General features: G+C 43.0%; 2 protein-coding genes across 3 annotated transcripts; both read right to left on the bottom strand.

Moving 5' to 3' along the window:
* Positions 1-125: 125 nt before the first annotated feature.
* LOC100832385 (zinc finger CCCH domain-containing protein 54) lies at positions 126-3,330 on the bottom strand. The gene is made up of 8 exons (XM_014897686.2): positions 3,117-3,330; positions 2,117-3,036; positions 1,855-2,016; positions 1,563-1,745; positions 1,392-1,456; positions 1,133-1,297; positions 897-1,011; positions 126-779 (listed from the first exon to the last, which is right to left on the bottom strand). The coding sequence occupies exons 2-8, from the start codon at positions 2,977-2,979 to the stop codon at positions 716-718; spliced, it is 1,617 nt and encodes a 538-aa protein (XP_014753172.1). The 5' UTR covers positions 2,980-3,036; positions 3,117-3,330; the 3' UTR covers positions 126-715.
* A 2,030-nt stretch (positions 3,331-5,360) lies between these two features.
* Positions 5,361-13,036, bottom strand: LOC100832087. 2 transcript variants are annotated; one of them, XM_010235087.3, is made up of 7 exons: positions 12,410-13,036; positions 11,085-11,706; positions 9,718-10,907; positions 9,570-9,645; positions 9,105-9,475; positions 5,977-6,075; positions 5,361-5,877 (listed from the first exon to the last, which is right to left on the bottom strand). In XM_010235087.3, exons 2-7 carry the CDS (start codon positions 11,656-11,658, stop codon positions 5,725-5,727), a joined length of 2,463 nt encoding a protein of 820 aa, XP_010233389.1. In that variant the 5' UTR covers positions 11,659-11,706; positions 12,410-13,036; the 3' UTR covers positions 5,361-5,724. The 2 variants fall into 2 exon arrangements, with proteins under 2 accessions (XP_010233389.1, XP_003559730.1); XM_003559682.4 differs by having other exon boundaries at positions 9,718-10,913; positions 12,410-13,035.
* Between the last annotated feature and the right edge of the window lie 296 nt (positions 13,037-13,332).

Genomic DNA, 13,332 nt, shown 5'->3' with positions numbered 1-13,332 from the left:
TTCATCACCTGTTAGATGTGAGGATTTAAGACCTACAAGTGATGTGGGCTTCTGTAGTTGTGCTTTTTAGTTAAAAAAAAGATGATATATTTTTTGTAAAAAAAAGATAATAGCAGTGCCATATATAAACACGAAAGGCAGCATGGATGAGCTGAGTCATCCGAATTTCCTCTGAATAAATATTCCTTCCATTACTAAGAGACAATACAAACATGAATACTGTAACTATTACTAGCATTTTAAAATTGATAGCAGGTCACTCGTGTTCTTATTTATATTCTAAAACCAACACAACACACACACACTTATGCTCCTGTTTATTTGTACGACTGGCTCATCCCCTTGTAGGGAGACTCTAAATTACTTGTATCTCCTGTCTTATTTCGGACAGCTAAACATATCACATTTTTTTCCCTCTATTCCTTATGTTCAGGCTACACACTTGTATCTGTGTCTATTCTGCAATGTGTTCTCACCGTGTTTGCATGGTAATACTTCTGTTCCTTCTTTCTTGGTCTAAAGTATAAATAAGGAGAGATTTCCTCTTTACTCTGTCCTTGTCTATCTACAACAAAAACTGTTGCTTTGCTGTCTCCTGCTGCTGCTGTGTGTATAATGCTGTTTGTCTGTCACCCCTGGACCTGAATAAGATACCAAATGCCTACTGAAGCACGAACCTATGGTCCCGTGTTGTTTATTTTCCTGCCAATGTATTTTATACGCTGTTTCCAGCAGGCGCTGATGACGCAAACGGGCTTTCGGGGAGTTCAATCTGGTTACTGCAATCAGAGATGGAGGAGAATCAAATGAAATAACGACGACGAGCTAGCTCAATCAACGGCAGGTAATTGAAATAATGCAAGAATTGGGCCATACAACACTTGAGAAGGGTGTACCTCTCTTGGTCATCGTAATTGTTGCTTGCCTTTATGGGAGGGGCTTGGCTTGTTGAGACGATGTTCATTGGAGCAGGCGTTACAAGAGGATCCATCAGTCCCAATTCTTTGGCAGCTGAACACAAAATATATAGAAACAAATCCAGCAAATGTAAATCCGTGTTGTGACATTGTGAGTAGTGCTTACTGCCTTGGGTGACTGTAGTAACCAACATTGCAAATGGCATGAGACAAACCTGCAGACTGGGAATTGAAGGGACCGATGTCCCGGATACTACAATCGAAGTAGGCAACGTGTGGCTCTACTCTGAGACCGGCGAGGTGCCTCCTCTCGAGTTCTAAAAGCCGGTTGTCGCGCTTCTCCACCAGTTGCTTCCTCGCCAGCCTCGGAGAATCATATTCTGCAGGCAGGTCAGTTAACCAAAACTGGTGTGGGTGCAACTTTTTCTCTTCTTTTTGGGGCAGAGATAATGAAGGTCGAACTTTATATACTACCTCGATAGAACTCTGGATCGGTCTCAAACCAGCGTTGAGGACAGCATTGCGTCATCGGCTTGGTCCTGACGACCATACCACAGTACGTTGTTTGTCACAATTAAGATGAACCGAGTTATATCCTGTTGTGCAATGGCAGCTGAGATGGAAGAAGGGATTTCACTGAATTACCTCTCATTAATGCATTTAGTTTTCTCCCTGTAGGGCTTGGCGAGGACACGCGACCCGCAGATGAAATGCGGGTTCCGGCGCGTGAGAAGGGTGGTGACTGTCTCCGGGTTCTGGAAGCTCACGAACCCAAACATTCGTTGGTCTTGGCACGGGATCCTCACGTCACGCACCGGGCCGTACTGCCTGTTGGGTTGAGCAATTAAACGCACAAACACATACTCCTACATGAGCTAGCTAGCTGCGTGAATGAATGAATGAATGAACAGGATGAGTAGATGAAAAAACCTAATACCCGAAGTAATTGGCGACGTCGTCCTCTGTGAAGGAGCTGTCAGAGGGAAACGTGAGGTAAATCTGGTTCGAGCTGGCCGGCATGTCGCCTCCTCTGTCGCTCCTGCAATCCGTGTACTTGGCTGCGTCCTCGGCCAGCACCACCGAGTGCTGCCCGTGCGGCCTATATATATATGTCCGTCCGTGCGTGTCATTGATTCATTTTGGGGCAAACGGATTAATTAAATTAAAGACGATGCATCATGAATGAGAAAACTCAGTACCTTTCAATGACCCTGATCTTGTTGAGGCGCGAGAGCAGCTTGGTGAGGCTGTATCCGGCCTTGCCATGGCGCTGGCTCTCGGTGAGGTAGCCGTCCGCCTGGAGGCCCTTGCCATACATCTCGCCGTAGAGCGTGGGCAGCGAGGCGATGGACACCGGCTGGCCGCGCCGCGAGTGGAGCAGCTCCGTGATCTCCACCTCGAGCCTCTCCAGCGACCCCGGCGTAGTCCCGCCGCCGTTGCCTTGAAGGTGGTGTTGGTGGTCCATGTCGGCGTACACCTGGTGGTGCGAGTAGTGGCAGTTCTGGCCGTTCTTGCAGATGCCCTTGAAGAAGTAATGGCATGGCCTCCTCCCGTTGTTGGACCGCCTCCTCGGCCCCCCGGCGCCAGGGGAAGTTGCTGCGTAGGAGCAGTATCCTCCTCCTCCTCCTCCATCGAGGTGGTCGCCTCCGTAGGGGCTTTCGGCGGCAGCGGCAGCATCTACGAACGCGTAGTGATCTTTCTCTGCCGCGGCAGGCGAGCCCGAGTCCGCCGCGGCCCAGTACTGGAAGCTGAAGGCGGCACCTGGGGAGAAATGGCGGAGTTGGCCGGGATGGGGGCTGCAGAGATGGTGCTGCCGGTAGTGGTGCTGCTGCTGGTGGTGGGCGGCGGAGGAGGAGGAGCAGCGCGCGTAGATGGCGGCGAGCGTGGCCTTGGCGTCGACGACGGTGGCGACGAGCGTGGCGTCGGGCCCGTAGGCGAGCTGCACCATGGAGTCCTCGTCGGGCTCCCGCAGCAGGATGCAACCCACGATCTTGCACACGTTGTCCGGGTCCACCTTCTGCACCCGCGAGAACACCAGCTTCGTTAACTCGGCCGATTCCATTGGCGCCGCGCACCTGCAGCAGCCCTGGACATGGATCGGGACGGAAACGCCCTGATCCTAAATTCCTGGAGGTTAAATTGCTCTCGCTGATCGATCTTCGATTGTACATGCATGGATGGATGACTAAAATCTCATACCTTGAAAACCAAAATGTGCAGGATTGATTTCTCCCTCTGTGTGTGTGTGTGTGTCGTCGGCGGTGATACTGAGCAACAGCAAGCGCCACACGGCGGCAGCTCTAGGGCACAGCGGTGGCATACTGGACCGTAGGATCCGAGAGACTTTATAGCCGCATTTTTGGTAGGTCAGGATCACAGGAAGGTACCGGATGGTGGAGAGAAAATATCGCGCTGGAATGGTTACATTTTGACTCGGGATGGCGGTCGACTGCTGATTCGATTTATGTCAAATTATATTAAGGGAAAATAAACTATTATTACTTGGTCCACTAGATATTTTCTTCACTTCTTTTAAGAGTAAAAAAATATTATCGAAACCACGCGCAGCGCCAGAACTGAAAAAAGGTGATTTCTAATTTTTACCGACTGATTGTAATTAAATTTGTGATTGTGTTTATCCGATTTAAATTTTAAGCCACATTTTACCCATAACTTTTTTATTGTTGTGTCAAAGTTTACCGTATTTAACATTATTATCTTTCTATTTCTAACTAGTTGGCTCGACTCATTATTATCTTTCTATTTCTAACTAGTTGGGTCCACTCGTCAGACCAACACCACAAAAAGACTGTGTTGCCAACTAGAAAACATAAAACATGCATATTGTTTCCGGCCTATCTGGGACACTACACTTTGCTTTCCACCTGTCATAGGCTCTAACTCACAAAACCGTACAACTTCAGTGGTTTTCGTGTGATCTTCTTACCGTCAAGAGGAACGGTAGAAAAAAGGAAAATAGCATGCATGCCACTAAGAACTTAGGATCTGTTTGGTTTGTGACTATATTTGCCCTCCCAAAATTTTGGTATCCTATGAACATTTGGTGTTTGTTTGGTTGGTTACCAAAAATTTTGGTTGCCTAGGAATCTTGCCAATTCAACTCACAACCCCTTCACAAATCTTGCCAAAATTTTAGCCATCCAAGGGCCAACAAATTCTTGACCAATATTCAATATTTTGGTAGGGCAACTGTTGGCACAAACCATACATACGATTAGAACCATAAGACGACAGGCTCAATGTTGCATGCGCCATCGACAACCATTGGACGACACCCAGCATATACGTTTACCGAGGGAGCGAGGGTGTCATGGGTGCAATGCCACCCCTGAGTAATGCAAAATACTTTGTATCACTTAACCTTGCATCTCCCTTTTACAGAACAATGGACACTTTAGGGTTTCTGGAGCCCTTTGTTCTGTTTCGGCTTTGATTCCCTTCGCAGAAGTTATTTGGTTCGACAAGGGGGTGGCGGCAGTACTTGGTACGACTGTTGGTACGAGCGCTTGCGGTCCGTTAAAGCTAGCTTCTGGAGCCTCGGGTGCCGGCGCTCCTTTTGGATGATTTGTTTCTCTCATCAACACCTACACAAATTCCGAACCATTTCCACGTGCCTATTCGTTCTTGCTCCTCATCTCATGGGATCGATAAATTGATAATCTTACTTATCGTAGATAGGTAAAATGATCTCCTATACTTGTGGGTCATCAGGTGTCAGCTATCAAAGAATAAGATATCGGTGCCTCACAAAGGTGCCGTAGTCGAATTACTTGGATGTGATACCCTCAGGACACTAAGCATCACTACGCTCGAGTACCCACATTTGAGCTCCCAGGGAATGTGTAATAGCCCTACTCTTGATTGGATGTGATTATAAAATATGGATCACAGAGTACAATCGCAATTACAAAAGAGAAACCCGATGAGTTCGATAGCAACTCGACAACCATGGTAGTCAAACTAGGCAGGTGTGCTATCTCTAGGGATTCTGAAGGCACAATTGGCTTCTTTGGATATCGAAGGCTTCTATGTAACTTGGTTCTCTTGTGGGATCTTGGCCTCCTTTAAATACAGACTATTAAGACAGTATCGCCTTTCCTAGTAGGACTCTGTCGTGTACAAGTAGGACTGATGACCCCTTTCAAAAGCGGAAACCCACTTTCAAAAGTGCCTATAAGGCTTATCCAGTTGTATTCCACCTAGGCTGGTAGACCTCTTGTAGCCCCGCAAGGCATTATGCGCATGCCTAGGCTCATATAGCGCTTGTACGACATACACACTATAAGTACACTTCTAGTATACTGTAGTACGACTGCCCAGCATTATCTACCATCAAATCGATAGTACGACTGCCCATCATTATCTACCATCATATTGATAGTAGTGTCATAAAAGAATTAATTACAATAAATATACATGGAATAGCATTCAAACAACCCATCTTTCAATAAACAGTTCAGATAATCAAATTCCAGTGTGTTGGCTGTTGAATACAAATTACAATAACTGGCATCTTCGCTCACGTTTAGACAAAACTTTATACCGGACTCTTTCATCTTAACATACAGGGGAAATGATAATACTTAAGCTACAGCAACAATGTGACCAATCTGGCCCGAATAAATAGATGCTGTTATATATACCATACACTTACATTCCTGCCAGCATTTCAACAAGAATTCTCTAGTCATTTCAGTCCGATTGAGTGCGGCTTTTTTTATCCTTTATTTACACGAAAGGATATCATTATGATAAAGTTGCTTCATGCAACCCATGCAAAAGATATTCATAACTCTATCTGGCATTCAGAAAGAGAGGTTTGTTCATCATTAAACACCTTAACATGGCAGAGTGTTCCTCCAGCTTCATCTGCAAATACTATCTTCCTTCGTTTCTTTGGCACTTCAGAGTGAGGAACAGCCTTCTTCCCTTCTAGTGTCTGTCAATGATATTTAATATAGTAACAACACCAGTGTAAGTTACAAGGTCAGAAAAACTCCCATACTTAACAATCGATATCAAAAGCCGAGAGACACACCAATATTTTACAGAAGCGGTTGCAATCTTTGTTCATTATCGCCAACCATTTCCTTGTAGTTCTTTCCACTTCTAATGCATCCTCTGATGCTGCTCTGATCTGTGAATGAGAAAAATAACATATCAGTCAAGTATCGGAGCAAATTAGAGTTGCTTCGTTTTCATTAGCTAGGATCAGCACGTCAGCAAACTTACAATTATAAATGCTCTCCTAGTGCTCACGTTTTCTCGTAAAGAACAAAACTGAACAAGACCAGATAGTATCAAGGCAGTTCCTATGACCTTAACCTCTAATAAGTATCAAGGGATCAACTTTTTCAAATAGTTCCTATAGTATCTGAGGTGATTCCTATGATGTTACTGTATCTTAACCTCTGATAGACCTAACAAGGTACCACTTATTTACCACATAAAAGTTACTAGCAAATAGGACAAACAGCCACAGATTAGGCATATCCAAGGTATATTTGGTGGTAACCAAATTTTGGTAGCCTATGATAATTTGGCTCACACATCTATGTCGCTTCCTTTCTCTACCCTTGCTCGCCAGCCACCCCAGTGCTAGGTAATGGCAGGTCAAGCGATGGGAAAGCTGGAGTTCCCCAACCTGAGGCGACACGGCAGCGTCGGTGGCTGCAACCAGATTGATTTCCTCTTCTTCACTTGCTTGCTGCAACCAGTGCGACCACGTACATATCCGCCTCCCATGCTCCTCTGTCCATGTGTTTGTTCGTTGCGCTTGGATCTTGGTGTTTACAGCGTGTTCAGAAAATTATGGAATGATGATTCCAAGGTTGAGTGATGATTACTTTTGATCAATTATTGCTTGAGAACCTAATCCTGATGTTAAAGAGAAATAATACTGATTGCAAATAGCTATTTTTTTATCCGGCGGAGCGATTTCCCCCGCTTTACACTTATGTACCCTTTTAGCAATGAAAATGCATACTATGTACCTTCAATCTTTTTTAGCAGCATTAGTGTTTCTCAGATTAAACGTGTTATGCAGCAAAGGACTTGAATGACTTGTATAATATGACTTTGCCATACATTTATTTTTTACCGATGTGGTTAGATTCTTCTGATGCTATTTGTTACTCCCTCCGATCCATATTAAGTGTCTTGGATACTTACTAACTTTGTACTAAATCGGAGGGAGTATTATTTTTGGCTGAGTACTTGCCTTCTTTCCATTTTGGATATCCACCTGATAGTGATACATAATCATTTTTCTTACCTATCTAATTTGTTTGCTTCCTTTACAGTTACTGCTTATCAAGAGAGATGTCTTAATTTTATTCTGCCACAACCTGTCAGATACAAATACTCAGATGTAGAGATGAATATGTTGACCCCTTATTGTTAGATCTTGCTGCTTTTGCTGCACTTATTTTTCTAAGTGTGCTCATTTCCAAAAAAATTGTTCTTGCTAACTATAGATATGAAAGATCATGAAGGCCGTACACCAACTATACCTTCAGCGGTTTTTAGCACTCCCTTCAAGCTAAAGAGTAGCTGGAAAGAGATAAATGATTTTGCTAGCTATTACATGTAGGGAATATGTTAGAATATAGTTCCAGGTGTCCATGCACATGGTTAATAATTATATAGGCCAAATTTTCTTGTAAGTTTAGGTGATCAGCAAGGCACTCATGCTTGATGAAATTATAAACTATTTCCAGTCACTACAATGGCAAGTGGAAGTAAAACCAGGCCCGCTAAAATTGTTTGATGCAATGAGCACTGCGAAATATATGATCCTTCTGTCGTTTGTGTAATTTAGCATTTTAACTCAGCAAACCTGCATTAGGATTCCCTACTCTAACTGATAGAATCAGGTCTATCTTGTACCAAAATTGGCTAAGCCAGACAACTATACTTATTTCACTAAAGCACCTTTCAGTATTTGCAGGTTTACTCCACCTGGGCTGAAGCCATGATCTTCTCTGCCTCTATTTTCATTGTTCATTTCTTTTTGTTGTGTTCAAGTCTTCCCCTAAAGTGTGTACTGGGTATAGTGTATTTTCTTCCTATATATTAGCGCCCATAAATAATTCACTACAAAATGATACTACCTCTGTTCCACTTTTTTTTGACCGAAAACTGTAGAAGAGGCTCTGACAGTATGTATGTATATATATATATATAGACACACACACACACACACACACACACATACATACATACATATATTGATTATAGGTAATAGTTACAGCGGAAAAGAGGGGGGAGCAAAAGAAGAGAAAAAGTGGTTCCACTTTGTTTTCACTTTGGTCAAATCCTGCAGAGGACTGTTACAACATGGCATCATTACTTTGGTCTTGAACTTTACTTTAACCCATTTCATTTCATTATGTGGGCTTTTGACTTCTCCTAATTTATTAGAGTATTAGACCATATCAAGCCAGCAAAGTTTCAGATGGGACTTGGGAAAAGGGCAAATCAGGTATTGGTTATTTTTCCTTTGGTCTGCGTGCATTGATGGATCTGATCCATATCTTTCATCTATCTGTAGGTGTATTGTATAGATTTCAGACTTGTGAAGAAGTACATGGATACATCAACGCACCAACACATTCCATATAGTTAAATATATCAATATACCATTGTTGAACCTACTTGAAGAGAATTAGGCACAATCCACAATATTTTCTTAAATTTCAGAGACGTGTGTGCACGTGCACACCAACCAAACATACCATGATTTCTAAAGCTATTATGCAAAGTACATTGTTTTCATGCCAACCAAATGGTTCGGATGAGAACTGCAAACTTAAATTAACAGTAATCTTCGATACAACAAGATACTACCATGTGATCTTAGCATCAAACTAATAGTAATGGAAGGAGCTTAGCTTAATATTATGTGAGTAAATAAACGTAGCTAATAAAAAGAAAGTGATAGCATAAAGACCAACGTGAAATGATATCATTTGGTTCTACGATGTCCGCTTTTGTCTCCACATGACATGTGAGTAGCACCTTATGTGCTCCAGAGCAAATATATGGTGTACCTTTATCAAGCAACATTCTTATATACTAATTTTTTTCATATCGATTGGTAGCACAGCAGCAAGTTAACTAGGACTTCAAAATGACAAGGATATATTCCATTCAGTAACAACTCACCTCAGCAGAGTTAAAATTAGGAATCAAAGAATGTGCTTCTGATGACAAACTTCCGTCCACTATACTTCTCATGTGCTTCAAACTCCTTATAAGATTTGCTGCAATGCTCTCTATGTCATGCATTTGCCTCTCCGAAAACTCAACAGCTTTCCTAGTGTCCAAGAGAACAGGTGAACTTCTCATGCAAGCACGACTAGTTTGTGGAGGGGATTGAGATTCTGTTGACTTGAGAACTCCTTTGCTTGTATAGGAGACACAAGTTCTACCCTTAAGTCTCCTGTCTGTGCTTAAAATCGATTGGTCTTGCTTATTTGCTGTCTGAGGTAATGTCTGTCTAATTTGATCACAATCTTCAACATGGATCTTTCTCTCTGAAATAAGGAATGGATATATCAACAAGAAATAGTATAATAAGTGACTACTGCAAAACTTATAAGAGTACTACAGGTAGCAAAGATTGCTTACTCAGCCTTTTGACTCCACACAAATCGATACCAGTCAAAGCATTGCAAAGCTTCTCCTGAGAAGTTGGTGACATAATCTGAAAAAAAAAGTGAAAATGTAAGAAATAAGTCAGAACATGCTTCAGAAGTGGTTAAATGAGCCTGCAGACCTTTCGCTTGGACAACAGTTTTTTCGGGGTATGCTCTTCAATTGATTCTTCATCTACAACAAATTCTGATAGCTCTGTTTGTCCATCAGTTCCCTGGGAGGTTGCAATTGAATTTGAAGCTCCAGCTCGAATTTTCTGTGTTTCCTCAGGATGAGAGGAGCTTTCTGATGTTAAACGGATAGTTTTGTCCCCATCATCACAAGCCTGGAATAACTTACGCTGAAAACCAAACTCTTCTCTTGAATCTTTATCATTAAAAGGTGTAGAGATCTCACCACTCAATGTGCCATTCAACTGATCCATATCATTTGATGACCTCACCATATCATTGGCCAATAAGAGTTGGTTATCATGTGTTACAGCAGTATCTGAAACTCCAACAAATGTTGTAGTTTCAGAATTCTTCCTCTGCACATGATTATTCAAAGCATCAAAAACTATACTTTCTAGGCGTCCATCTTGCGTGCCAAAATTGGGTGTATAAACCAAGTCGAGAGTCTTGTCAAAAGTAAAATTATAGTCAGTTGCTTCTTGTTCAACATTCATATGCAGTAATGTATCCTTTATTCTAACACCTTGGCAGGGTAGTGAATCTAAGGGACCTTCTGCCTGCATCTGCTCAACCTCCTTAAGTGAAGGACAATTCTTCTGTGTGCTTCCACATAAGTCGGATCTGATGACGACCGAACTAGACCACATCTCAGTGTTAAACTTAGCAGTAGAAGAATCTTCAACTGTCTTTGAGTCTTCTAGTGTATTACCTTGAACAACTCCTGGATACCAGTATTCATGATTATCTACAAGTTCCTCACAAGACTGATTAAGAGAACACAACAAAACATCACTAACAGTAGAAGAATTATCCACATCGGAACTAGCTATATCATCTATTGTCTTGTGTTGCACTACATTGTCATCCAAAAAAGCTTCGACACTGTGAGTAGGTTCACATGAATGATCAGAAACATCAAGTTCAGTTGCTTGGGTGAAACCAGCCTGTTGTCCACTTACAGCATCCTCTACTGACACCTGGTGCATCTCAACAGATGAATGCTCAAAGGAGTTATTTTGGCAGAAACTAGATACACCAGCTTCCTCGTGGAGGTAAGTATCTATATCCTCCACCTTGATTTTGTAAACAATTGTTTTTTCCATTCCGGCACACACCCCGACAATTTCTTCATTGTGATCTGAAACTAGAGAACCAATTTTTTTATCAATATAATAAACAATAGGAACCTCAAAACCTTATTTCAAGAAATGAAGTACCAAGCCGAAGCAAGATGTTCTGTTAGTTGATTATACATTTAGACACCAAAGAAAAATTATAACATGAAAACTGTATTTTGTTTGGACCAGTGGCTCACCGATAGCAATTTCTGAGTGCTCTAGATCTGTAGCCCTTCTTTCAAGCTTTGATTTCATTGAGTCAAGCAATATTGCATCAACTGAGAGAGCTTGTACAAGATTAGTCCCGCCTCTTTTTGATGTTGTATCTTCTACTTTTGCAGAATCTGAAGAAGTTGGTGCATCCATCTTTCTTTTTGCTTTGCTAGGGGATGATTTTTGCTTCTTCTGTTTCAAGGCAATAAGGGGCTCATCAAGATCAACCACCTCTTTTGGTATTTCATTCTCAAGATCCCCACATTGAGTCTGGTGCATAATACTGCCAGGTCCTTCAAAAATAATTTTCTGGGCCTTCTGATTCTTAGCTTTACACCGGGCTCTTAAATCCTTGAGAGTCACATTATGCAAATCTTGCTCAGCATCATTGCCACCAAGGGAAGCAACATTAAGTTCTGAGGTTGAATCAGAGGTAGTTTCTTCAAGATAAACGATCTCAGTTTTACAGTCTTCAGCGTATGCTACACGGATGTTCTTGAGCCTTGGAGATCTTCGTCTAGGACTCTGCTCTGGCTTTCTGAGAGCAGCACCAAACATTGTGGCTCAAGTAACAGTCTACGGATTGAAACAAATGCCAGAGGTTTCCTGTAATACAAAGTAAATCAGGTGCTATTATCAAGTAAATGCTGCATATATACACCAATAACTTCACTAGAAATAAAAAGTCATGTTTCAAGAGCAGGAAACCAATTCAATGAAAACAACAACCTTGAAGTGGATATGCAAATCTTCCGTCACTACAAAATCAATCTATGTCTGGGGACATTAAAAAAATTGGAGATGTAAACTTCAGCAGATCAGAAATAAGCTCGGCCTTGAAAAGTGAAAAAAGGATGAAAATTAGAACATAGTGTACAAGTGAATAGCTGGTCTTCTAATAAGAACATGTGCTTGCAGCAATTATATAAGATTTCTTCTAGTGTGCAGAAGCAGTCAGATAGATAAAATTGCAAGAAGAGTTACAATAGCTTGTTATGAATAGAACAAGCTGCAGACGCCGTATCTAGCACCAACAAATGCACATAGATTCGCATCTATGTAGCTGTGAAGCCCTGAAACTCGTTGTTGATACTGAAGCACTCACAAATTCCTCAACCAAGCTCTGGCTCTGCTCAAGAAATTGCACCTCTAATACCCCTGATAGCCTATTATCGACCGATCCAGAATAACAGCAGGCAAAAAACACAAGAGTTCTCCTAGCTATGGCGCATTCAACCCAACGTCCCAACCCACAAATAGATGTGCAAATAATGCGAAAATAAACATAGATCCAGAACCCTAGAGGTACCTGAAGCACCGCGAAGGCGAACGAATCAAGCAAAGCTGCAGATCCCTCGGTAGCTTCAAGCCCTAAGAGGAGCGCCGCCTCGGCCGTTTTGCTGGGAGAGGAGCTGCGGCGGCAGGCGGCAGGTGAGGGCCTTGGTAACGGAACTGGTAACCTAACCTAATAGGCTTCCCCGAATGGATCCGGACCCCAGGTGTCAGCGACCCCACGCCAGCTACGGTACGCCGGATCTCAACTCGTGAAGAGGAGAAGCTCAGTCGGGGCGCTGTAGTCTGGCTGGTTGCTGCCTCCGCTTAGTACTAGGAGTCTAGGGATGCGTAGAGGGAGGAAGGGCCTGAAAACGAAAGAAGCGAGGGAAATTTCGCGCCAGTCTACGATCCGGATGTTTGTGGGCGGGAAGCCAAAAAATAGCGCCGCTGCAGCAAGGTGGGCGGTCGATCTAACCGAACCGGATCGGAGAAAAGGCAATTGGGCTCGTCTGCCAGCGCCCAACGGTTCCCAGAAAAAGGAGCGATCGGGAGGAAAACGACGGGCGCTGGCTATCTGGTGAACGCCGGCAATCTGCCTTCCGCCTCCCTTCTCCCACCGCTCCGGCGGCTGGAGGTGAGATTTGTTGTTCGTGTGTCGCTGGTGCATGTTGTATTCTGCAGCAGCGTCACTGGCAGGAAAATATGGTGGTCCAGGAGCTGGTATTATAGTTCGATGCCGATGGATCCAGTAATTTCTCCTGATTTATTTTGTGAGATGCGATGGATTCAGATCTAATTCCTGGAGGTGTTCTACACTCGTACTACATCGATAAGTGCCTCGTTGTTTGCACCGGGCCTATTCATCGGCTCAAAAAGCTTCTTTTGCAATGTTGCTGCTTTGGATCCTCAATTGTTGGATGATATGTTTCTCTTCCGAACAGCGCCTCGGCATCGCTA

Source organism: Brachypodium distachyon, chromosome 1, assembly GCF_000005505.3.
Source record: "Brachypodium distachyon strain Bd21 chromosome 1, Brachypodium_distachyon_v3.0, whole genome shotgun sequence".
Classification (NCBI taxonomy): Eukaryota; Viridiplantae; Streptophyta; class Magnoliopsida; order Poales; family Poaceae; genus Brachypodium; species Brachypodium distachyon.
The sequence above is the reverse complement of the archived record's forward strand: the minus strand, read 5'-3'. Positions and strand labels throughout refer to the sequence as shown.

Excerpts from the sequence above, each read along its gene's own strand:
- LOC100832385 (XM_014897686.2), bottom strand. The coding sequence starts at position 2,979 with ATGGAATCGGCCGAGTTAACGAAGCTGGTGTTCTCGCGGGTGCAGAAG. Across the intron at positions 2,017-2,116 it reads AAGATCAGGGTCATTGAAAG|GCCGCACGGGCAGCACTCGG; the intron begins GTACTGAGTTTT and ends ATATATATATAG. Across the intron at positions 1,746-1,854 it reads GACGTCGCCAATTACTTCGG|GCAGTACGGCCCGGTGCGTG; the intron begins GTATTAGGTTTT and ends TCAACCCAACAG.
- LOC100832087 (XM_003559682.4), bottom strand. The coding sequence starts at position 11,658 with ATGTTTGGTGCTGCTCTCAGAAAGCCAGAGCAGAGTCCTAGACGAAGA. Across the intron at positions 10,914-11,084 it reads GCACTCAGAAATTGCTATCG|TTTCAGATCACAATGAAGAA; the intron begins GTGAGCCACTGG and ends TTGGTTCTCTAG. Across the intron at positions 9,646-9,717 it reads AACTGTTGTCCAAGCGAAAG|ATTATGTCACCAACTTCTCA; the intron begins GTCTGCAGGCTC and ends TTTTTTTTTCAG.